This window comes from Theobroma cacao, chromosome 9 (assembly GCF_053813885.1).
Source record: "Theobroma cacao isolate CCN51 chromosome 9, ASM5381388v1, whole genome shotgun sequence".
NCBI classification, from domain to species: Eukaryota; Viridiplantae; Streptophyta; class Magnoliopsida; order Malvales; family Malvaceae; genus Theobroma; species Theobroma cacao.
Genome location: NC_142647.1, coordinates 37,919,859 through 37,946,669, shown reverse-complemented (window position 1 = coordinate 37,946,669; position 26,811 = coordinate 37,919,859). Strand labels below are relative to the sequence as shown.

The 26,811-nt window shown below is 35.1% G+C and overlaps 1 protein-coding gene across 1 annotated transcript; it reads left to right on the top strand.

The window, feature by feature from the left end:
* The first annotated feature begins 1,044 nt into the window (after positions 1-1,044).
* On the top strand, positions 1,045-26,811 carry LOC18589680 (callose synthase 3-like). The gene is made up of 43 exons (XM_007014754.3): positions 1,045-1,252; positions 1,610-1,850; positions 2,847-2,947; positions 4,753-4,877; positions 4,986-5,079; positions 5,242-5,352; positions 5,451-5,567; positions 5,725-5,817; positions 10,029-10,120; positions 10,448-10,574; positions 12,033-12,170; positions 12,324-12,400; positions 12,482-12,572; positions 13,102-13,224; positions 13,320-13,437; positions 14,267-14,601; positions 14,684-14,736; positions 14,830-14,890; positions 15,204-15,285; positions 15,361-15,410; positions 15,508-15,594; positions 15,988-16,122; positions 16,231-16,325; positions 16,413-16,497; positions 16,573-16,733; positions 16,873-16,996; positions 17,095-17,192; positions 17,287-17,422; positions 17,519-17,670; positions 19,072-19,181; positions 19,306-19,431; positions 19,563-19,631; positions 19,797-19,983; positions 20,071-20,227; positions 21,615-21,734; positions 21,845-21,963; positions 22,051-22,134; positions 23,966-24,078; positions 24,164-24,393; positions 24,483-25,280; positions 25,370-25,420; positions 25,994-26,179; positions 26,339-26,811. The coding sequence occupies exons 2-43, from the start codon at positions 1,664-1,666 to the stop codon at positions 26,585-26,587; spliced, it is 5,847 nt and encodes a 1,948-aa protein (XP_007014816.3). The 5' UTR covers positions 1,045-1,252; positions 1,610-1,663; the 3' UTR covers positions 26,588-26,811.

Sequence of the window (26,811 nt, the reverse complement as noted above, 5' to 3'; positions counted from 1 at the left end):
TTACCCCACCCAAGGTCTTTCAATACCAAACAAAAAGGATTACAATGATTGCTGAATTGACCTTACAGACCATGGCCATTTTGGAATTTGTGATACCAAGCTTGTAGTTAGGTACTGATGAATCTGATGATTCTATGGAAGGTAAGTTGGTATTTTCAAGAATTGGGAACGATTACTTTTTCTTTTTCCTGAATAACCTTGCTTTGGTTCATTAAGAATCTTATCTTTTTTTGAAATTTGATATCACCTGTCGAAAATACCCTACAACACTAGTCCTACTGGATATGTAGTTAGCACCACCTGTCTTGATACTGATAGCCACATGATCATAGATGCCAAGATGACAAAGCTTTGGCTTAGTCAAGTAAATTCTAATGATTGTTTGAGGTTATAGTTAAACCAAAATAAATTTTACTTTTGAGTTTAAATATTTTGACATGTAACAACCTATATATTTGTATAGATCCTTTTATTTAAAAATATATTACTAATAGAAATATATTTAATTACATATTTACACTTTTATCCTACTTGTATAATTAAAATAAATATTAAGATTGTTTGTTCTAATTTCGCACTAAAAATTTAATCTTAAATTGAGTTTTAAACTTATATGAAATAATTTTAAATATAACCTCTTTACTCAAATTGATAATAATTACTTTGAATTTTTTTAATTACTTTTGGAGTGAGAATCAAGTTTTAAAAAAATTTGATTGATTTAAACAGATTTTTAGTGTTTCAATTTTGTTAATTGAACTCAAATTGCTTGAGATGTAAAATATTTATCTCCAAAGATTAATTTATTTCTTAACCATCGAATAATTAGAAAGAAGCATAGAGAAAAATTTAGAGCATGAACTTTATTTAATAAAAGAAGCGGTTTAGCAAACAGTGGCAATTTTGCAAATTAAATAAACATGAAGCCTCATTCTCTGCCAAACCCGCTCCACCAATAGCAGTTACGAAGAAAGAAAGAAAAAAAAACAAGTCCATTCTCCTTTTTCTTAGCTTTATTCTTCTCCGTTTTGCTTCCTTTGAGGCTAAGTAGCTTAAAGTAGCTGCCCTTCTGTCTCACTCACTCACTCTCTTCGGTCTCTGTTTCTCACTCTATAGTTGTTTTTCTCTCTCTTAGGGTTTTTCTCTGTGAGCTCTCTTTCCTCTTCACATTGCCTTCACCATTTCGGTGTTTAATCTGTTGCTGTTTTTGGTAGATGACTTAGTAGCTCAAAGTATTCTCTTTAATTGCTTGGTACTTCATCTTCTTTGCTTAACTCTTTATTTTTTGTTCTCTCTAGGAGTGTTTTTCTTTTATGTTTAAGTACAGTGCTTGGAAATCTTTATTTTCAGTTAAAATTTCCAGTTTCTTTTGGCGTTTCACTGTAGTTTCTTTGCTTACCAGAGTCTTTTTCTTCTCCTTCGCATTTTAGATTCACTAGCTTTTACTTTGTTGGTTTCTGAAACCTTGACTTTTTCCTTTTCCATTTTTGGTTTCTGGGTGTTTATGATGTGTTGTTAAGTTGAGATAGGGTTAAATTTTGGTTTTTGATTTTGTATTTCTCTTAAAACCTAATGCAAGATGAAAAGAAACAGCTTTTTTTTCTTGCAGGGAAGTTAGTGTTTTTTTCCCCGTTGAGATTTTGGGTGGAAGGCGAGGGCAAAGATGTCCTCGAGCAGGGTGTCAGATCAATCGCAACCGCTGAGGCGGATCACACGCACGCAGACTGCTGGTAATCTAGGAGAGACAGCTTTTGACAGTGAGGTGGTGCCATCTTCTCTTAGCGAGATTGCACCCATTCTCCGTGTTGCTAATGAGGTCGAATCAAGCAACCCAAGGGTGGCTTATCTCTGTAAGTTTCTGCCTTAGTTTGCTTTTCACAATATGGATTTTCTTTATGTTTTAACGCCATTATTTGCAGTACTATTTTCATACATGTTTCTCGCTATTACTATTACTACGAGTTAGCCTTATACTTGTGTGTTAAGTGTGTAAAGTATAGCAGTTTCAAATCCCAATATATCTAACCTGCTTTTCTGATTCCATATGTACATTGTGTACTATTGGATATATTTTCTGTTGTACGCACATGTAGGTGAAAGTGAAAATATACTTACGCTTGCAGCTCCTTGACAAGTTGGCTTACACTGTTGTCTACTTCACTGAGTTAATTATTATTTAGTACTATTTTTACTTGCATCTCACTTTTTTGTTAAGATAACTACTGAAAATTTCAAATATTTGAGAACCTATTACTTGGATTTTTCCAACTATATATTACCTTAAAAATGGTACATTATGGGGTTTCCTAATGTTGCATTATTCGGATGCATCTCAATAAGAAAATTTGTTTTCTACCCTGTAAATCTTTTATAAGATCAGCAGCAACTATTGCAACTTTGAACCATTAAATGATTTTCCCCTAGAAGCAAGATGCAATAATAATGAAGCAGAAGTATGCCGATAACTCTTTGTAACATTTTCTAGCGTTGAAGTTTTTTTTCCTGGATTTTCTAGAATTAGTGTTGTCTACTTTTGTCTACAGTCATCTAGATCTTAAAATCATACTTCTTCCGGTGCTGTGATTTGGTTGATGTTTGACATCCCTGCTTATTTGGTTTTTCTTGGGAGAGTGTTATTTCAAATTTCACCTGTTTTGTTCTGTCAAATATTTAAATATGGGCATTTATATTTATCTGTCTTTAGTCAACCTCAAACATCTTGGTATCACTTGTTTCAGTTCGTTGTTGCTATGAATTTGCTTCTTGCTTCATGGTTACTTGTAGTGTGATTCTGTAAATTATCTGCATTCTCAAGTTGAATCTTTTCATCGCGGTTTTCTTTGTAGGTCGATTCTATGCATTTGAGAAAGCTCACAGGCTGGATCCCACTTCCAGTGGACGTGGTGTTCGCCAATTTAAAACTGCTCTGCTTCAACGTCTTGAAAGAGTGAGTATCTTGTGTTCTTCTCTTTTGAAGAATTTGCTTAGCATATATTTTAAATGCCTTTGAAATGTAGAAATGACATTCAATTTGGGTAGAGTAGCATGAGAATAATGGCATTATTGATATCATTTGAGCTTAATGATCCACAGACCAGTAGAAGTATTTATTGACTATATTTTGGAACTTATCCTAAATTTGTAGTGGAACCTAGTATGTTTAGAGCTGCTAAACTGAAATTCAGCTGCTTGATACATGAGAGAGATGGGGAAAAACACAGAAGGGAACTGGGTTTAAACCCTGTTTTAATTACTGTTTTCTTGTCGTGATGGTGGACTTTGGGATTTAGCAGAAAGCTGTGTTTATACACTCCCTATTGGCTTCTTTCTTAAGAATGTGAGTTACCATTCCTGCAGCTCATGTCGTTTTTGGAAATCCATGCTTTCCAAAAGGATTTTCACAAATTTGGCTAACTAAGAATGAGCTTGTGAATTTCAATTTGTGTAGAGAAGCATGAGAATAGTGGCATGGTTGATATCATTGGAGCTTAATGATTCATGAACCAATAATGAAGTATTTATTGACTATTTTTCTGGGACTTTTTCCAAGTTTATATTTTGTGGAACCTGGTATTTTTAGAGCTTCCATTATGATATTCTGCTGCTTAATATTAGATAGATGGGGGAAAAACACAGAAGGGAACTGGGTTTATCCCTTGTTTTAACTACTGGTTTTTAGTCGGTGATGGTTATTTAAAACTTTTGGATTTAGCAGAAAGTTGTGTTTATGCTCTCCCTTCTAGTTTTTTCTTAAGAATGTAAGTTACAATTCTTGCCACTCGTTTCACTTTTGAAAATCGATGAGGGATTTTCACAAATTCACTTATATTAGATTTCATCTTAGCTTCTAAGTCAACCCAACTCTGAATAATTGTCCCTCTCCTTCCTTTCTCTCATGCATGGTATATATTTATTTTTTGCTAACTTCTTTTTCCTTTTTGTTAATAAATTTTTATATTTTGTTAATTTTGTTTATGAGAAGTCATATTAGCTTTTACATTTTTTTATATTGGATGCTTCGTGATTCATATTCTGAAGGGTGGTCATGGCTTCGATAGTGATTTTTGACATGGACCCTAGTTTGTCCCAGATAGACATTGAAAATGCATAACAAGTTGCCAATGATAGCCTTGAAACTTGTGAAAGGGAATGTTTAAAGCACATTCTGAGCAGGAATTTTTCTTATTCATTTATATGATACTTGTTTTAATCATCAAAGTAAGACATTATTTTGTTTGGGTTGACATAGTTCTTAAAAGTTATCAAGTAGGGCAATCAGAACTGTCATATTGTTCTCACTTGTATAGTTAACTAAACCCTTGATCGTTGGGTTCATAAACTGGTTTAGATTGATGAGTTTTTTAGACTTTAATTTTTCATAGACGGATTACGAAAGCATGAATTGGTTAGAGAGATGGTTGACTGTTAATAAGGCTGATGAGCTTCGTAGGAGTTAATTGTTCATAAGTAGAAGTGTCCTAGGCATGCTAATAATAGTTCATGGTATAGCTTCCCTAGGATCACCAGTTTCCAATATTTTAGATCCTTACCAAACAGATCTGATGTGGAGTCCATGTTAGTAAGTAGAATTTCATCTGTAATCAGAGCTTTTCATGGCTGAAGTGCACCTAATGTATAATAAATTTCGTTATACTGTCTACATGTCCTCATTTGCATTTATTTATGCTTCTAGTTCTTTATATCTATTCTTTGCTGTTGGTCTCATGAGGAGATTTCATCTTGTCATTACAGGAGAATGATCCAACTCTACAGGGAAGGGTTAAGAAAAGTGATGCCCGTGAAATGCAAAGTTTTTATCAACACTATTACAAAAAGTACATCCAGGCATTGACAAGTGCTGCTGATAAAGCTGATCGGTAAGTCCTAAAGGTGGTATGGTGTTAAGTTATTTGGGTGATTATTGTGGAAATTGCTATTCATAGTTCTTTACTTGACATCCAATTTTTTTTTTTTTTTTTATGTAGGGCGCAACTTACAAAAGCATACCAAACTGCGAATGTTCTTTTTGAGGTTTTGAAGGCCGTCAATTTGACACAATCTATTGAAGTTGACCGTGAGGTGAAACTATTTTATATATTTTGACCTTTGATCATTTTTTTTATTGTCTTGTCTGATGTAGATATCTTTCACTGGCTCGATTAGTTTACTAAGAAACCATAAACTCTAAATTTCATTTTTTTTTGCATGTGAAAGATGTAATTATGGTTAAGGTTAGTGCAGATTTTGGAAGCTCAAGATAAAGTTGCAGAACAGACACAGATCTTGGTCCCTTACAACATCCTTCCTCTTGATCCTGAAAGTGCAAACCAGGCTATAATGCAATATTCTGAGGTATATTTTGAGCTTGCATCTTGTCTGATAGTTGTTTTGAACTTCCAATTTGCTTTTCGCTTCTTTTGCTTACGTATTGTTATTTACCTTAATTGTAGATCCGAGCAGCTGTTTATGCTCTTCGTAACACTAGGGGTCTTCCATGGCCCAAAGACCACAGGAGAAAGAAAGATGAAGACATTCTAGATTGGCTTCAAGAAATGTTTGGGTTTCAGGTGAAAAATAAATGGAGTAGAACTACTTGTTTACAGTGCAGTGGGGTGTTCTGTGTTCCCTTGCCAATATTTGAAATTTGCTAGTAAAGTATTGGTAAAAGCCAATTCAATTTGTTTATTTGGACCCATACTTACATCTCAATTGGTATCTCTTCAGAAAGATAATGTGGCAAATCAAAGGGAGCATTTGATCTTATTGCTTGCAAATGTGCACATACGGCAATTTCCAAAGCCTGATCAACAACCCAAGGTTTGCTTGCTAACTATATATATATATATATATATTTCTATGTGAGCATGAATTTTCTATTGCAAATATTCAAATGGTGATGGTTACCTTTATCCCCTTTTCTCTTATATGTGGCCCGTTTCATCCTTGAATATTTATCAAAAGTTTGGATTAGTCCCTGAACTTTTACTAGGTTAAATTAGTATTATGGGGTGTAGTGTCGTAAAGAGGTGAAACAAGATGAAGTAGAGCAGCATAGAGGATTTGGAATGATCGCTAGAGTATGGACTGCTGTGGTAGGTGGAATGATCGAAAGGGAAAGTGGGAAGTGGTGAATAGGGGTAATGATTTGGGAACATGAACTTGGAGTGGTGCACAGAAGTGGGAAGCAAATACTTAAGAGTAGCGTAGAGGTGAGAACAAGTGCCTGGAGTGGCGTGCAAGAGCGTGAAGCAAATACTTACAGTAGTGTGGAAGCGAGGACAAGCCCTTGAAGCTATGCCCGATGAGTAGGAACAAGAGCCTATAGCAGTGAGTGGGAAGTGGAAACAAGTAATGATGCTTAAAGACCGCATATAGGCTAGAGGTATAAGTAGTGCAACCAATAAAAAGGTGCTAGCTCATTCCTCATTAAATGATGGAGAGTTAATTCTCAAGTTATAAAGAATTGATTCTCAAGTAACGGTTAAGGAATGTGATGATGTGTGAAATAGGAGACATAGGTAAGCAATCTCCTACTCCAAAGAAAGTTTTAAGGAGAGAATCCATTTCGGAGCCATCAAGTCAAATTCTCTCCAACATCTCGTAATGCAGAATTAGCCTAAAACCCTATACCTACTTTGAGGTTAAATCCATAGACTTGCTGTGCGTCCAATTTTTGCTAGACATGCTTGGGAACAATGATACATTAGTGAGTCCATAATTGTCCAAAAATCATCTACATGGGGCTATTGAGTTTGATCTGTAAGGGGTGTTTAGTTTTGTGAATATGTGTGTGTTTTTTATTTTTGATAAACCCATCTTAATCATCAAAAGTATGCAATTCTTCTTACTTAATTTTCCCGTTTCTCAATTTCCTTTTCCAGTTATTTAAAATACTTTTCTAGTCTTATCTCATAGATCTCTCTTAAAGTTCTTGTTCAATGTTACTGGCAGTGCTAAGCAGCAATGATAGTTTCTCATTTTGTTGCTGATAATTGTTACTCTTTCTTGTGTGGTGCCACCATCCAAACCCAACTAAATAACCACCATGATAACATCTTTGCAACCACACATCAATGATAGTATCTCCATCAACACAATTCCAATTGATTTCCATGATTTGACTGAAATCGTCCTTAGTGTTGAGAAAGATCAAAACACTGATATCTATCTAAACATAAAATCATATGGACAAACAATAGACAAATAAGAGGCATGAACAGCTTAACAAACGAGGTAACAAGTACCCTGAGCTCTTAACTTGTTAAGCATGCTACTAAAACCTGTTATTTAGAAAGAGAAAACTCAGCTTATTTCATTCATAATACATCATCTATATATACAGCCTAAACATTTCTAAAATAAGAAAATAATAAAGAAAATAAAATCCCTATAATTATGATGATTCCCAATCTTTATAATTATGGTGATTTTTAATTCCTATAATTACGTTTATTAATAAAAGAATATTTACACATTTCCTATTCTATAACACTCCCCCTCAAGCAGGAGCATAGATGTTAATCATACCCAGCTTGCTACGAATATAATCAACTCAAGGTCCTTGCAACGCTTTTGTGAAGATATCTCCTAGCTGGTCTTTGGTTTTAACATATCTTGTAGGGATGAACTCCTGTTGAATCTTTTCACAAACAAAATGACAATCAATTTCAATATGCTTAGTTCGTTCATGAAACACGAGATTGGAGGCAATATGGAGAGCAACTTGATTATCACGCCACAGCTTTGCAGGCAAAGAAGACTTAAGACCAATTTCACTTAATAGCTGATACATCCATACTACCTCACACAGTTTGTGCCATAACTCTGTATTCTGATTCTGCACTAGAACGAGCTACTACATTCTACTTCTTGCTTTTCCATGAGACCAGATTTTCTCCAATAAAAACACAATATCTTGTAGTAGATCTCCGATCACTCTTGGAACCTGCCCAATCTGCATTTGAAAAACATTCAATATTGGTATGTCCATGATTTCCATAAAATAGACCACATCTTGGAGCCCCTTTCAAATAACATAGGATTTGTTCCAAAGCTGACCAATGGTTAATTGTTGGAGTAGACATAAACAGACTTACAATACTAACAGAGTATGCAACATCAGGATGAGTCACTTGAAGATAATTCAATTTTCCAACCAGGCTTCTATACTTTTCAAGGTCTTCAAACAATTTACCATCTTCTTTTGTAAGTTGCAAATTAGGAGTCATTGGTGCATTACACGACTTAGCATCCAATTTTCCTGTCTCAGTCAACAAGTCAAGAACATATTTGTTTTGAGACAAGAACATACCTTTCTTACTCCTTGTCACCTCAACACCCAAAAAACACTTCAACAACCCTAATTCTTTTGTCTGAAACTGAGTATGAAGAAAGATTTGAGAGATGAAATACCTACAGTGTCACTCCTAGTAATGACAATATCAACATACACTAGTAGTAAGATTATGCTTGCCTCAGATTGTTTATAAAGCACTGAGTGATCACACTTACTCTTTTTCACCCCAAACTCCTGAACTGCCTCACTATTAATGGAATTTCGAATCTGCAGGAACAATCGTGTGTCTTCCCTCATCCAGGTTTGCCTTGTATTATCAATAGGAGGATCATTAATAATATGATCAATCTTATCAATGCTTCTTAAATAGACCCGAATAGTCTTGCTCCAATCCAAATAATTGGAACCATTAAGTTTATGCTCTGTGACCTTTGTCATCACAAGAATCACATCAGCCACTACCATTGATTTTTTTCTGGCACAGACTCTGTCGTCTTGAAAACCCAGTAACAAAACCCAACAAGAATACCAAATTATCTTGTTGAAACCTTCTGGAGTGAAGACCAGAAGAGAAGACCGGAGTGAATCTCCAATAGATGGTCGGCGTGTGGAACAGAACCAGAAACTAAAAGCGGCGTGTGACAGCCACTCGTGGGGACTCTAGTGGCAGGGTTCTAGGAAGAAGCCGATCAGCAGGTGAGTCTCCTCCTAGTGCTGACTTTGGGATCAGATTGTCACCCTATATGGGTGACCTAGGTTTGGGTGTAAAAGAGAAACTAAGAACTCTGTTTTCAAGGAAACAGATTTGCCAACACAGCTTTGATACCATGTTATTGTGGAAGAGAAAACTCAGCTTATTGCATTCATAATACATCATTTATATATACAGCTTAAATATTTCTAAATTAGGGAAAGAATAAAGAAAATAGAGAAAAGAAAATCCTTATAATTATGATGATTCCCAATTCCTATAATTATGGTGATTTCTAATTCCTATAATTACGTTTATTAATAAATGAATATTTACACATTTCCTATTCTATAACAAAACCAATTGGCAATAAGTGAAGAGATCGAACTAATTTATAAGGTTACAACAAATTCTAAAGCTAACTTATATGATAACACCTTTTAACACTCCATGTGTAATATTAACAACTGATGCCAAGGAGTGTGCCAAACATGTGGAATTTGTTGCCCCTTAGTTATAAGCCATGTATTAGGCTTGTTTATTTACGCTATTAGTATAGGGTTTACATGTGAAGGTAATGTTTAATCATCGTATCCCATGAAAACTTTAGAGTTTGTTGTGGCCTTATGTTTTGGTTGGTCCTTTCCACGTATTGCCAATCGGTTTTACAGTGGAAGCTTAACTTGGTATTAGAGCTTAGGTTGTTTCTTACCTTGTTTATTTTTGTTGTTTGTTGCTCATTATTTGTTCACATGTTAGGCTCATTTGTCTCAATTGTTAGTATTGGCCTGCATACGAGGGGGAGGTTTCTCAGAATAATATATCGTAAGCTTATTTTTGAGAAGTAGAGAGTTATTATCTGTTAAAATGTTTGTTTTCTTTGTGCTAACAATTCCTTTTAATTAGTAAAATACAAAAGTTTTTCTTTCTTCTTTCATATGTGCTTCAGATGGGGTTTGTAGCCTAAGCAATTGGATCTTATGTTGTGTCCTGAAAGGGTTAGGGCTAAGAACTTTTCTGACATAATTGTTTCTTGCGCAGTTGGATGATCATGCGCTAACAGAAGTGATGAAGAAACTTTTTAAGAACTATAAAAAGTGGTGCAAGTACTTGGATCGGAAAAGTAGTCTTTGGTGAGACTCCGTGCCATTATTAAGCAGTAAATCTTGCTGGACTATGTAACTTCAATGGAAGCCGCTTTATGTTGCTTCTAGGATATATTTGAAGAGAAATATATGTCATGAATTAAGTTAATTATACCAAGTGTTTCAACATAGCAAGAGTGAACTCCAATCGATAAATTTGGGGAAGCACTTCCTGTTTGTAGGGTGCTTGTTATGTATCTTTCCTTTTGCTCTTCACCCCTAAGCTTTCAAGATGTTCAACTGCAGTCATGTTCTAAGGAATGGATTTCCCATATTTCTTTTGGCTTAATTCTCCTTGATATTTCAAATCTGCAGGTTGCCAACCATTCAGCAGGAAGTGCAACAGCGAAAATTATTATACATGGGTCTGTATCTTTTAATATGGGGTGAAGCTGCAAACTTGAGATTCATGCCAGAATGCCTTTGCTACATCTATCATCATGTATGTTCCAAAAACTCCTCTTCTTCCCATGGATATGCATACTTATGTATATTGAATTAAGGCTTTTAACCAAACTGGAGCAGGCTTCTGTATAATGGGTATGGAAATAGTAGCCATTTGTTTTGACCCATACTTCTATCAGAAAAGATTTAGCAATTGATAGGAAAAAAAAGTTTGTTGTGTTAGTGTTTCTGCATTTAATTTGTGAGAAATACTTTGTCTTGTAGAACTGGACCTTATCAAACTTGAGTATCTTCATGGGTGCCCATAGGAGCTAGAGGTTAAAATTAGGACATCCTTTGATAGCATTGCATTGGTCTTTTGGCTATTTGTAAGAGATTATCAAACTTAATGTGCAATGTGAGAATTTGGCAAAATGTCAGTTCATTGTAGCCAAAAAAGGTCTTATGCATTTGGGGTTCATGAATCATTTCTGTGTCAATGGCTGTTAGTTTGAATGAAAATTGCCAACCATTGATTTATTTGTAAAATTGGTGATGTCATTTTTTGGGTTAGACAGATTTATGTCGTGCATCACTCAAGTTTCTAATGGTATTTTTATGTAGTTCAAGTTGTGTCATCATGTGTTTGAAATTGCCATCATAAATGCATAGTTGTCAATTGTTGTGTATTGTTATCACATCTTGGCTAAGTTAGGGTTTTGTTGCGACTTATATTCAAGTTAAGCCTTTCCACTCATGGCCAGTTGGTGTTAAGTTAGTTTTTTAGCATGGTTTCGAAGCCTAGGTTGCTTGTTGCCTTGTTTGTTTTTTTGGTTGTTGCCGTTTTCTGTTTTCAAGGTTGTAGGTTCGTTTGTTTAAATTGCTAATATGTGGCCTACATATGACGGAGAGTGTAAGTAATCTATCCCACACTGTCTAAACTTGAGGTTTGTTTAAATTTTATTGATCAAAGCAAGTTGTCCCATCATTTATTGTCTACAGTAGGGTTGTAATTCACTACTGCTGAAGTACATACCATGTCATAGGTCTATTCTTCCTACATGTGAGGGTGAGTGGAATCTCTTGGGTTCGTTAATATGATTGAGTCCTCTCCACCTATTGCGAATTGTTTTAAGTTAATTGCCTTGTAATCTATTTGATATGAACAACCTAATGAAAATTATGTTCGCCCATATCTCTCTAGCGTTGGAGAAATGACATTGTTGCCATACATGTACCTCTCCAACATTAATAAAAGGAAATTGTTTTGAGTTGGCTTTTATCCAATGTCATTCTTGTCAACTTACTCTGAAATTTGTTGCCATTTATAGTGGCATTTTGCATGTGGTTATCAATCTTCTCTTTGTCTTGACTATATTTATGTAGTTTCTGTGTAGGGACTAGTGTCAATGCCTGGCTTGTGTTTCTAACCATAATGTCTCTATCTCTAGATAGCTTTGATGGATCTATTCTGCTTTATTAAATAGTAAATGCTTCTTTCCTTTGCTTACTGTAGATGGCATTTGAACTTTATGGTATGCTAGCTGGAAATGTCAGTCCTATGACCGGAGAGAATGTGAAGCCAGCCTATGGAGGCGAGGAGGAAGCTTTTTTGAAGAAAGTTGTTACACCTATCTATGATGTTATTTGGAGGGTACCCTATGCAATTCCTGTCCACTTTTGCATACATTTTATTCTTTCTCTCTCCGTTTCTGTTGGTGTGTGTATGTTTGCACCTTTTAATTTAAAGGTGAATATGCTGGAGAATTGGTCTTCCTGTCTGAAAAAAAGATGATTTTCTTTGCAGGAAGCTGAAAGAAGTAAACGAGGGCAATCAAAGCATTCACAATGGAGGAATTACGATGATTTAAATGAATACTTCTGGTATGAATTTTTTATTAATAAGTTTTATCTCTCCACATTGTTTATGTTCCTAAAGATATGTTTATCCATGTTTAATTGTAGGTCCGTTGATTGTTTCCGGTTGGGTTGGCCAATGCGTGCTGATGCTGATTTCTTTTCTCTCCCAATTGAACAAGTTCGTGAGAAAAATGGGGTAAGCTTGTTTTTGGATCTCTGTTTGTTCTTTCCCTTGCATTTGTTAAACCAAAAGAAGAATGCTCAATGGACAGCAATAAGTTTATTGTATATATGGTTCTCAGTTCTTGCATCTGGGAGGCTTTAGACAATTAAATCTATTGTGGCAATCAAAGTAATTTTGTAAATTCTCTTCATAAAGTTCTAGCTTGCATGTTTTGTATTTGCTTGATCAACTATAGGTTGTTGACTTTATGGTGGACTTCAAGTTGAAGTAATGTCAGTCTCCTCTTTCTTATGAGTCTCAATATGTTCTGCTTTCTATTTCCTAGAATGAAAGATAAAGTCTATTTTTATGGCACTGATTGCTAAGGTAATTGGACTATGTAATCTACAACTCTTAGTGACTGTATAGATTTGAAAGTTGTGTTGGTTACTGAAAACAAATGGGAAGCTAGCAATAAAGGACACCTGGCTAATTGTATCAAGTCATTTTAGCATGATTGTTTTCTCCTACTTAGTTTGTGGCTGATGGTTCTTATATGTAGGATAACAAGCCATCTAATAATGATCGATGGATGGGGAAAGTTAACTTTGTTGAGATACGCTCATTCTGGCATGTCTTCAGAAGCTTTGATCGAATGTGGAGTTTTTTCATCCTGTCCTTGCAGGTAGCACTTACCTTTGGTGCTCCTGATTTTCCATATTTACCTTTGAGATTTTTTATTTTTTTGGCATGGTGTTGATAAAGTCTGGTTCTTGTAAGGCCATGATTATTATTGCTTGGCATGGCTCGGGGCAACCAAGTTCAATCTTTAGGGGTGATTTGTTCAAGAAAGTGCTGAGTGTCTTTATAACTGCTGCTATATTGAAGCTTGGCCAAGGTGAGTGAAACCAGTTAGTCTTACTTCAGCGTCTGTCGTTATCATTTTAACTATTTGCAACGGAAGCTTTCTTGATTGAGTGGAACATCCTCTTTGAGATGGTAGGCAAATCATATGAAGATAAAAAAAATAGAAAAAAATGCTACTTGTTGGTTTATGAAATCTGAGGTTATTCTGGTGAATTGTTTTTCAAGTTCTTCGTAGAAAGCACTTTGTTTGCACTAAAACCTTGTTTCTACACCCATTTAAGGCTAACAGAAAATAATTATAGTTTGACACACTTACTGAGAAAGAAGATTTGAGTTGTAGTCTTTTGAGGGCATACATCTTTTTTCTTTTATATGTTGAATCATGGCAGCAGATAACGGTTTCCCAGTTGTATCATATAGCTTCTCTTTTGTTTTAGTGCTGTAGATAACATATCATTTCTATGCACACTGTTTCTGGCATCTGAAGTGGCTAACCTTAAGTTATTTACACTGCTCCTTGTAGGATCACCCTTTCCATTTCTTTCATTATCAATAATGAGACTGGTCTTGATCTGTTGTATACTGTTGGTTAATGGATGCCATCACTTTAGGTGCCAACTACTAGTGGACTATGTTTTTTAAAATGTCTGGTATTTCAGTCTACATGCTTGTGTATCAGTTAAGTTGGAAATTTCCTTCTGCTTTACTGTTTGTTTCTCTATGGCTAGATGCATGTTTGTTTATTGCTTATGTCAACCCGATAATGAAGCTGTTGCATTTTATGGAATGTGGAAACCTTTTCATTGTACTGCATGTCAGCTATGTTGAAGTTTTTACTGATATTTCTATAATGTTTGCAGCTGTCCTTGATGTAATCCTTAGTTGGAAAGCACAGCAGAGCATGTCATTTCATGTAAAGTTAAGATACATATTGAAAGTTGTTTCGGCAGCTGCATGGGTGATAATTCTACCTGTCACTTATGCTTATACTTGGGACGATCCTTCAGGGTTTGCACGAACCATCCAAAGCTGGTTTGGCAATGCCTCAAATTCACCTTCCTTGTTTATTTTGGCTGTTGTAATTTACTTGTCACCAAATATGCTGGCCGCGATATTGTTTCTTTTTCCTTTCGTTCGTCGATTCCTTGAAAGTTCCCACTACAAAATTGTGATGCTTATGATGTGGTGGTCACAGGTAGATAACTGTTCTTATATAATCTTCTTTTCCCTACTCGTTCCTTTTCTAGTTCACTTATTGCCTTGCCTGATTTTTTCAGCCTCGTCTCTATGTTGGTAGGGCAATGCACGAGAGCACGTTTTCTCTCTTCAAGTAAGAGTTCGATGTTTTTAAGATTGATTGATTGCTTTTGTGGTAACCATGTCAAATGTTTGATTTCTAATTTTTTTGTTGTTGAACTTTCAGGTATACGATGTTTTGGGTCCTACTTATCATCACTAAGTTGGCATTTAGTTATTATATTGAGGTGTATCTTTCAATCGTTTGATCCTTAACTCCCCCCTGCCTACACACACGATCATACTTTCTTTTTCTGCACTGATCATTAAATCAATCAAAATACTGTCATGGTCAGCTATTGATACCAAAGGGTGGCCATGATTAAAGTAATGGTGAAGCTGGACTTAAGTCACCCCAGAATCACTTCAGTTGGCATTTCTCTTGTTTTGATCTTAAAAGATCTTGTATTCTATCTACCTATCTCTGATGAGCATATCAGATTTTGAAATGTTTTTTAAAACTGATTCAAACTTTATCACATCTTCCTTTCTTGGTCACAGATAAAGCCTTTAGTTGGTCCCACGAAAGCTGTTATGTCTGTTCGGATAAGTAAATTCCAGTGGCATGAATTTTTCCCCCGAGGTAATGGACATTAAGATGTCAGTCTGTTCTCTTTCCCATAACAGAAGGTTCATTTCTTTCTTGTCTTTTTTGCAGCAAAGAACAACATTGGTGTCGTGATTGCTCTCTGGGCTCCAATCATTCTTGTATGGCTTATGTCATGTTCATAGTTGATCCATGTTTTCCTGTCATAAGCTTGACTGGGATATTTTAAGGTCTAATTTGGAGATTTTTATTTTCTAGGTCTATTTTATGGATACCCAGATTTGGTATGCAATATTCTCCACATTGTTTGGAGGTATTTATGGTGCATTTAGACGCCTTGGAGAGGTTCGTTGAGCTTCACATAACTAGTTACTGCAATCTTTTGTCTTATTACTTTTACTCCTTTGCTCATTTTTCTAATTATTTAACAAAATGTCTTCTTATTTTGTCAAGCATTTTCAGGAAACATGCACTATGGTCATTGTTTACCATGTGTTTACTTCCTTCACCTATTTTATGTGGATGATGTCAACTGTAGAACATCATTTTTTTTTTTGGTAAACTTTGCCATAATGAAAATTGCTGGTTTCACTTTTATTTGGAGATAGTGAAAATCTCATCTTCATCTGCTTCTCAATAATTAGTATAGAATCTTTTTTGAACCTAGATTAGTTTTGTTTTATTTCTGCAGTGTTTGGATTTTTAGTGTTTCATCCTTTATTTGGTTATAAACTCCAGATTCGAACATTAGGAATGCTCAGATCTCGTTTTGAATCATTGCCTGGTGCTTTTAATGCTCGGTTAATTCCAGAGGGTGAGATCGAGAGAAAGAAGAAAGGAGTTTGGGGTTTTTTCTCTCGTAGCTTTGGGCAGGTCAAACCTCTTTGACATTACCTATCATATAACTTGTGATCTCTCTATGATTTTGTGATAGAAGCATTACAAAGTACCTTGCCATCTAATAATAGTCTATTTTTTCAGCCACCATCTAATAAAGAGAAAGAGGCTGCAAAATTTGCTCAGTTGTGGAACAAAATAATTAGCAGTTTTCGGCAGGAAGATCTTATAAGCAATAAGTATTTATACTCTCTGCTCTAAGTTATACTCAGTAATTCCAGCTTTAATGTTATTCTTGCTACGTGCTGAGCTTGTTTCATTTTCAGGGAAATGAACCTGTTGCTTGTTCCCTATTGGGCTGACCGTGATTTAGAGCAAATACAGTGGCCACCATTTTTGCTTGCTAGCAAGGTTTGCTTCAACTTATTCTGCTCCGGTGATTTTGAGAATTGAGTATCATGATATTAACTATGAATCTTCATGTAGATCCCAATAGCATTAGACATGGCCAAGGACAGTGATAGCAGGGATAAAGAGCTGCAAAAGAGAATTGAAGCTGACCGTTACATGTCCTGTGCTATTCGTGAATGCTATGCTTCATTCAGAAGCATTATTAAGTTTTTGGTTGAAGGGCCCCGGGAAAAAAAGTAAGCTACTGTTCAATGTAGAATGTTAACCACATGTAATCCATATCATTCAAGCTGCAATTTCCTCTTATTAAGATTATTATTAGGTGAAGGCTACTGTTGTGTAAAATCATTTTTATTCATTCCAATGTGTTTCCAGGGTTATAGATGCTATATTTTCCAAGGTTGACGAACTTATAGAACATGGTAGTCTAATTAAGACTTACAAAATGAGTGCTCTCCCTAGTCTCTATGACCATATTGTGAAGTTGATCAAATTTTTGGTAATATTCAAAACCTAACTTGGTTTAAGAGGATTTTCATTCCTGTGAGATTTGGGTGGTAATGGGAAGTCCTAAGATGACCTGCTTGATTTTTGCAGTTGGAAAATAAGCAGGAAGAAAGGGGTCAAGTGGTACTCTGTTTCCAGGATATGCTGGAGACTGTGACAAAAGACATAATGACGGAGGATGACTCCAGGTTTGTCATCTTCACATGATTGTTTCCTTAACGTGTGTATGTTCTAGTGCCTTAACTTACTCCTCATTTTTATTTTATTTTTTGCACTTAAAAGTTTGGTGGATTCAACACATGGAGTACTTGATCAACATTATCAATTATTTGATCAAAAAAAATTAGATCAATTATTTGCCTCTGCTGGAGCCATCAAGTTTCCAATATCTCCTGTTACGGAAGCATGGAAAGAAAAGGTGAGTTCATTGTTGGACACTAAAGCTTAAAGCATTTCTCTCTAGATAAATCTATTAATTTTTTCTATTGTTGCTTTTCCTATTTTTGTTTTGCAGATCAACCGACTTTATCTGTTACTTACCACAAAGGAATCTGCTATGGACGTACCATCTAATTTAGAAGCTAGGAGGCGAATTTCTTTCTTCTCAAATTCTTTGTTTATGGATATGCCTGCTGCACCTAAAGTTCGCAATATGCTTTCATTCTCGTAAGCTTTGTCCCAGATTTATTGTTTCTTTCTACTAGTGCTTTTTACTCTTCTTATATCTCATCGGGTATAAACTAATGAATATTTCTTGTTGACAATTGAATGGGAAATTGGGAGAGCATATTTGTGCTATTTTTAAAAAATTATTGATATATAAAATATAGGTTTATCTTGCAAGAAAGCCCTTTGTTTTGTTTGTCCAACAGTAGAAACTATCCAATTTATTCATATTCATAAGTTTCTATAACATGATAACCAGATTAGTAAACCTTGGAAAAGGAGAGAAGCTTTCTCTATGTTGTTTTTATTTTCTTAATAAAACATACCAATTATGTAAAATTCGCACACCTACGAGCTATTGTAATCACACTGATGACCATTGTGCTATAAATGCAATACTCAACCTCTGAGCTAAGCTGGCTCAAATAACAGAATTTTTGCAACCATTAGTATTCAACAAATTGTTAGGATCTTGCTTGTTGATTATAGTAGTCATTTATATTAGTTATTCGTAGATAATATGAATTATTTCAGAGTATATGTTACAATTTATAAACCCAAAGCTCTACCCTATCTATCTGCCTATCCATGGAATAGAAAGGTTTGCAGTGTAGATGACATGTATCTAGTTCTCCATAAATCTATCCTTTTATTTCCATCCCGTTTTTATTCTATTCATACTTGTTTTACTGCTACTGTACGCTACCTGTTCTACAATTGACAAAACTAGATTTAACTGGTATAAAATATACAGAAAGATCAATTGAATAAATTAAGTATTACTATATGAGGTTTTACTCGCAAAAATTCTATGCCTTTCCCACTATTGGGTTGGTATATGGATCTCATTGTGTCACTATACGCTATGTAAGACTAATCTCTGTAGGCTTAGTAAAATGAGGTCTTTTCTTATAGTTCCTCTACAGATTCACTTTGGCCTTCCTCTACTGCTGGACATGGATATCATCTATTAAATCAAATCTTCTTGTAGGGGCATTTGTTGGTCTCCTCTTTATGTTTCCAGACTGCCTCAAATGATGTAATTGCTTGAAAATTAAATAATTTAAGGTAATGAAATGTATAAAACTTAATTACAAACAAATTGACTTACTTTTTTTATTTTATTTTTGTCCTTGATTACAAAGTTGGTTGAATATTGTTCTCTCTTTTGAGATCATTAGCCTGAAGTAAATTCCTATTCCATATAATTGCTGAACCTCTGGTTAAATGTTAAAAATGACTTATAGTTCACTATCTGGTAAAAATTAATGAATACTGTACATGGGCTTGAGCATTTCAAATATCGTTAGCTTCGTTTTTGCCTGATGATCATGATTATATGATAATCATGATTTTGTTTTTAATGCATGTTGCTGAAGTGATAAATCATGTTTTTTGTAGTGTTTTGACTCCTTACTACACAGAGGAAGTTCTTTTCTCCTTGCAAGAATTGGAAAATCCAAATGAAGATGGTGTTTCCATCCTCTTTTACTTGCAAAAAATCTTTCCAGGTTTGAATTCACCCTTTTTTTTTTTAATTTTTATTAAAGATTTACATTCACTTGTACATTGGAAATGGCGAAATCTTCGCACTGTTCTTCCATTTATGGCTGATTGCTGATTAATAATGTTCAGATGAATGGAATAACTTTCTTGAGCGGGTGAAATGCAGCAGTGAAGAAGAACTTAAAGAATCTCCTGAGTTAGAAGAACACCTTCGTTTATGGGCATCATATAGGGGCCAAACTTTAACGAGAACTGGTTCTCTCTCTCTCTCTCTCTCTGTGGTGTGTGTGCATGCTCTCGCATGCATTCATGTGTGTTTGTGTGCATGCATATGTTTGCACTGGTTTCCTTTTTTCTATAGACTAATAGATCATTATAAATGCCAGTTAGAGGTATGATGTACTATCGTGAAGCATTGGAGCTGCAGGCTTTCCTTGATATGGCCAAACATGAAGGTAACTGTTTCACTTTGCTGTAAAATTGCAGTATAATTAATTGTATGCTGCTAATCGCATTACTGATGCTCTTACATCTGCGTTACTAATATTTCTATTCTTGCATGAATTATTGTGTGATATGAGATATTCAAGCTCACTTGGTTTTAATGTCAACCTTCTTAGATTTGATGGAAGGCTATAAGGCCATAGAATTAAGTACGGAGGATAACAAAGAGGATAGGTCACTGAAGGTACAGTGTGAAGCAGTAGCTGATATGAAATTCACATATGTTGTGTCTTGTCAACAATATGGCATTCAGAAGCGATCTGGTGAGCAGCGTGCACAGGACATTCTGAGGCTTATGACTAAGTAAGCACGCTAATTTTCCAAAGATTTCTCAGTTGCTTTTAGCAACCAGCATATTTTTTATTAAGTGGATATATCTTTTACTGGCAGATGCCCGTCACTTCGCGTTGCATACATTGATGAGGTTGAACAACGTAATGAGGATAGGTTGAAGAAGCTTAATGGCAAGGTTAATTACTTTACTGTTCTAGTGAGGGCTGTGCCAAAGTCTAGTGATTCTTCAGAGCCAGTGCAAAATCTAGACCAGGTAATACTTTATCTAATTTCAAAATCATATGCGATTATGTATTTTGCACTATTTTTCAAGTGGTGTTATCTCGCCTTAGTTGAATTTGGGGTCTGTTGTTATCTCATATTGAGTTTGGGCAGCACCTATTGCCAAATGGTTTTGGGTTGGTTGCCTTTTTATAGTATCAAAGCTTTGGTATAATTTTTTGTTTTGTTGGCATTATCGCCTTTTATTTGATGCCCATGTGGTATGCTCATTGGCTTAAATTGTAAGATTGTGCCTGCTTATGAGGGTGGTTTTTACATTTTGTATTATCCCACTTCATTCATGTTTGGGTTTATTGTGGTTTTTTGTTGAAGTGGCACTCTCCAAATATTATCAATTAGTAATTGAGTGCTTAATGCTAGCAAAACAGTAGCAATACTTATTTATATGAAAAGCTGGTCATAGGTATAAAATGAATAATAATCTTCTTGAAGCAATTACTGTACTTTTGCATGTCATTATTCTTGAAAAATATTTAAAATAATGTTCCTTTTTATTTTTTATGTAATGATTCTATACTCTTCTCTATTCACATTTAAAAAGTTGAAGACTGATCTAAGATAACAATAATTTGAGGATGCTTCTGACAATTAGACATTTTTTCTTTTACTTTAATTTTTATTATAATTTAATAATTTTTGTTTTAGTGTTCAGCAAAGGTGTTTCTTTTTTATGTTCTTTCTAATGCTAAAAGTTCTCTTTTTCCAATCGGTCATCTTTTAGCATTGGGGAAATGATGGAACTTATTTTCCTGACATAAGTGTTTCATACTGCCAAAAAAATGAAATCAACCACTTATTTGGAACTATTCTTGTGCAGTTGGCCCTCCAGCCATTGATATTTACTTTGACAAATGGCAATACATTTATAAATTGAGAAGCTGTTGCTATATTTTCCTTTTAGATCCCCAATGATAAGCTTTTAAGAAAGATTAATGACCAGCTTTGAGAGAAATACAACATAAGCATTTAAACTACATTTTCCTAATGTGTCTGTGGGTTTTTAGATCTTGATTACATGCACACAGAGTTGTAATAGTCTTTGTTTTTTAATATGCCTGCGCTGCTAACGTTCTCTGTGTGTGTGTGTGTTTTTACTCTCTTACAATTAATTTGCGTCTACGAAGATAAAATGTTATCATAATATGCCTTAAAATATTGGGCATGAGTTTTGCTTACACGTGCTTTTTGTTCTTGAACTCCTTCAGATTGTCCAGAGGATATTCTATATTTCTAAATTCAATAGAATCCTTTGATTGTTCACTTTGTTGATTTTGAATATCCACTTTTGCTTTGCCTATTTCTCACTCTATTTCAACATCCTAAAATTTTTCCTTTTAATTGTCATTTTCCACAAACAGGAAATTTATCGGATAAAACTTCCAGGACCTGCTATCTTGGGTGAAGGGAAACCTGAAAACCAAAATCATGCCATTATCTTCACACGAGGAGAAGGCTTGCAAACAATAGATATGAACCAGGTATGATAGTTCGACTAAGCATCATAATTCTCTACATTGTGCCAATCACTTCTATTTTATTGCTCATTTGCTTAGGATAATTACCTTTCTCTTTTGGATGAATTGCATAGGATAATTACATGGAAGAGGCATTGAAAATGAGGAATTTGTTGCAAGAATTCCTCACAAAGCATGATGGTGTAAGATACCCGACAATTCTTGGGCTTAGAGAGCACATATTTACAGGAAGGTGTGGTGGCATCTTGTTGTCTCCAAGTTAGTAACTGCTTTTTTGCCATGTTAATATGATGGTTAATACTTCTACCGTTTGGTGCAGTGTTTCTTCTCTTGCATGGTTCATGTCAAATCAGGAGACAAGTTTTGTTACTATTGGTCAGAGACTGTTAGCCAACCCTCTAAAGTAAGTTGTGCTTTTTTCTTTAAACTTCTTCAGAGCTTTATAATATTTGTTTATTTATTCAATGGGTAATGCTGGGGGTTTTAATCCCTTACAATGAAAGTAAAGCACCCAGGAATTCTTAGATCTGTTTGTTTCCTTTTGAAATACATGATCAATTACACTCCCCCCCCTCTTTTCTAGAAGAGACTTAAAACGACTTATTTGAGCTGTAGCAAATTGGTATTAGTTGGATGTTTGACAAGTTATTAGAGCCCTGGTTGTTTGTTGCTCTGTTTATTTTGTTATTTATTGTTTGTTTCTCCATATTCATTTTCACACTGTTAAGCCTATTTATTTGACTTGTTAGTGTTGAAGCTAGATGAGGAGAAGTGTTAAATGGTGTTATCCAATATTAATGAAGTTTGGGAATATGTTGTTTGGGCCTGTTCACTTATTATTAGTGGTTTTAGGTTTGATGTTGATGGTAAAGCTGAAAATAATCCTTCAAATAGGGTTTTAGGTAGCTCAATGCATTCTACCTGTGAAGCTCAAACTGCGTGCACCATAAGTTAACAAGTCATTGTAATCATTGTTGTTAATTCTTAGTGGTTTTAACTTAAAGGGACAGCACCTAAAAGCTGTGCATTTCTCTTTTGAGCAGAACCATGAATTGAAAAAAGTGGAAGGTTATTTTTTCAATATGATTAAATCTTAGTTGTGTAGCAATGTTGAGAAGATGCTATTGCTATACCATTACCCTTTTGTGAAAGATTCAATTGAATGGAGGACACTCATGTCAAGGGAGATGAAGACCAAGGAGGACATGGAATAGAGTACAATGGCGCGATATGATCCAAAATATAAACATGTATGTGAAAACCTTTTAAGGTGGTTTGGAAGTGTAAAGAATTGACCTTGAAATACCCTCATGAGAAGATGTGATGTAATGGAGGATAGGGAGGCCAAAAAGGACAGTGATGGAAAATACAAAAAATAACATCTTTTTTACCGAGCTTGTTGAGGGGTACAATCCATGTAGTTAGCTCTCCAGAATGAGATTGTAATTGTTGCTTGTTTTCAGTAATAAGATGAAAAGAAAGCTAATAAAACTATGGACCTCTGTAGCTGGTGTATCTGTTAAATTATTGAAACGAATCAAGGTTCCCATAGGAAATTTCTTGTTAGTTCAAAGAATTGAGCTTGCTTAGGAATCTATACTAATATTTATTGGGAGAGTTTGATTAGTCTCTTACTTTTAAATAATTTGAATTAGTTGACATTTTTATTCAACTTGGACGACTCATCGATAAAATTATATGTTAAAAAAACTAATATCAAAGGTTTTTTGCTTAGTATTTCCCAAATTGTCTTTATTAGTATCATTTTTGTAAGAAATTTTGCATAAAAATTTCTCTTATTTTTTAACCTTTTTATCTCCAAAATGTTTTCAGTTATCCATTTAAAAAATAAAAAAAATTCTCTTCTAAAAGCAAAGAGCAAGCTATCCTCTGTCTATTGAACTGCTTTATTTGGAATTCTAATGCCATGAAGATTAAGTCCATAAGCTCTAAAGAATAAGTCTTACGATATTGGCAAATTATCTATGATGTTGCAAATTCTTATGATTAGTCTTTTTAATGAGGATGAGATTTCTACTGGTGCATCAACCCAGCCATACACTATAGTGCAATTGGTTTATTCCAGGAAATCTATAGTCTTTGAGTTTTTGGAGTTTTTTCAAGGGAATAAGCATTCTCTTTAATCCCATGTCTGTGGTTCAGTTACGTTTTCATTGCATCTTTTATGTTAACCAATACTTGATCTCTTCTGTACAATTTTCCTGTTTGTATAGGGTTCGGTTCCACTATGGTCATCCAGATGTATTTGATAGGCTCTTTCACCTCACAAGAGGGGGTGTAAGTAAAGCATCCAAAGTCATTAATTTGAGTGAAGATATTTTTGCTGGTATGAAATGCCTCTATATTTGTGCCATGTTTGTATTAATGTTTGGTTCTGTCTTCTATTGGTGACTTTGTGATTGTGATTGCAGGCTTCAATTCTACACTTCGTGAAGGCAATGTCACCCATCATGAATACATACAAGTTGGGAAGGGAAGGGATGTGGGTCTCAATCAGATATCTATGTTTGAGGCAAAAATAGCTAATGGCAATGGAGAGCAGACTTTGAGTCGGGATATATACCGGCTTGGACATCGATTTGACTTTTTCAGAATGCTGTCTTGTTATTTCACTACAGTTGGTTTTTACTTAAGTACTCTGGTAATTCTGCAAATTTCTTTTTTATTTGCAACTTTAAAATATTATGACTCTATGTAACACACCAAGCATCATTCTCTGTTCTTTTTCAGATAACAGTGCTCACTGTCTATGTGTTCCTTTATGGTCGCCTCTATCTTGTGCTGAGTGGCCTTGAACAAGGATTGAGTGAGCAACCAGCAATTCGTGATAATAAGCCTCTTCAAGTGGCTCTTGCTTCTCAATCTTTTGTTCAAATTGGATTTTTGATGGCATTACCTATGTTGATGGAGATTGGCTTGGAAAGGGGTTTCCGAACTGCATTAAGTGAATTTATATTAATGCAATTGCAATTGGCACCAGTATTTTTTACATTTTCTCTTGGAACAAAGACCCACTATTATGGAAGGACATTGCTTCATGGAGGTGCAAAGTACAGGCCTACAGGCCGAGGGTTTGTGGTGTTCCATGCCAAGTTTGCTGACAACTACCGGCTTTATTCACGTAGCCATTTTGTGAAGGGTATTGAGATGATGATCTTGCTTCTAGTGTACCAAATCTTTGGTCATACTTACAGAAGTGCAGTTGCTTATGTATTGATCACTGTATCTTTGTGGTTTATGGTGGGCACATGGCTTTTTGCTCCCTTCCTATTCAATCCTTCTGGTTTCGAGTGGCAGAAGATTGTTGATGATTGGACTGATTGGAATAAGTGGATAAACAACCGAGGTGGTATAGGTGTACCTCCAGGAAAAAGTTGGGAATCATGGTGGGAGGAAGAGCAAGAGCATCTTCAATATTCTGGGAAGCGTGGTATTCTTGCTGAGATATTGTTAGCTTTACGATTCTTTATCTACCAGTATGGGCTTGTCTATCACTTGAATGTTATAAAAGAAAACAGAAGTTTTTTGGTATGTCCCTCTCCGTTTCTTTGGCCATTTTTTCCTTATTTTTCATCTTTATATGTTTACATTGGGTATGTTCATTGACTTGGTCACAGATCTATGGTGCATCATGGCTGGTGATTGTTCTGATATTGTTTGTGATGAAGGTAGGTGGCTAGATTCTTCAAATATTGGCCTTGACATGTTTCAAAAAGTCCTTTTGTTAATTGCTTATTATCTTCCTGAGAGTAGACTAGGCATAAGTTGCCATCAAGCATTTTATTTTTCTTGTTCATATATCTGTTAGATCACTCATTGCTTAATTATTCTTTTTGGTTCCTTTGTAAACAAATTTATTGTTTGAATGAGAACTTTTTCAAGAGAAAGAAAACCAAGTCAAAGTAATTGCACAGGTAAACAGGGCTTAAATTCATTGTGTTATGGTTTACTTAACCACGGTTAACTGCTGATAAACAATAGCTGCTTAAACAGATAAAGACAACCAAATGCTTCAGAATAGTTTATAAATAGTTGTGTCAACACACAGGAAAATGATTTATTTACGGATGTCTTTTCAAAATTGAATGGTTTCATCTTCCTACTTATGTTGTCATATGTATCAGATAACTATGACAGTGATGTCGGTCTTGATTTCTAATTTGGAGGCGAACTAAACTACTACGTATATCTAGCTCTAAGCATTCTTAATCATTTTACATTTTTGTGTTTTTCTTGCTTAGACTGTATCTGTTGGGAGGCGGAAGTTCAGTGCAAGTTATCAACTTGTTTTCCGGCTTATCAAGGGATTAATATTCTTGACATTCATAGCCATTCTGGTTACTTTGATTGCTCTCCCTCACATGACACTTCAAGACATTATTGTGTGCATTCTTGCATTTATGCCTACGGGTTGGGGAATGCTTCTGGTAAACATCTCTCTCTCTCTCTCTCTCTCTCTCTCACGCACACACATGCATTGCTGCTACAATTTTTACAATCATATATGATAATGGTTGAACTTGTATCTATGTTACTTCAAAATGTATGTTAATGCTATTTACACTTTGTTTCTGTATTTTTGTCAGATTGCTCAAGCTTTGAGGCCTTTCGTTAAGAAAGCTGGTTTTTGGGGATCAGTCCGAACTCTTGCTCGTGGTTATGAGATAGTGATGGGGTTGCTTCTTTTCACTCCGGTAGCATTCCTGGCCTGGTTTCCTTTTGTCTCAGAATTTCAGACTCGTATGCTTTTCAACCAAGCATTCAGCAGAGGTCTGCAGATTTCTCGTATTCTTGGTGGACAGCGTAAAGATCGCACTTCTCGTAACAAGGAGTAAGCAAGAGTGGTAATTATATGGATGTTATTGATCCCCCTGATTCAATCATGGAAGTCTTTGTTAATAGTTGTAATTATATTATGGATGAAGAGGGGCCAGCAATTTTTGCATTTGGAACTAACACAATTGCGTACCACCTAGCATGACTTTGAACAATATTTGTAAGATTATGAAGATACATACTATTTATTCATTTTCATCAATATATCTATATTTTTTGTGTA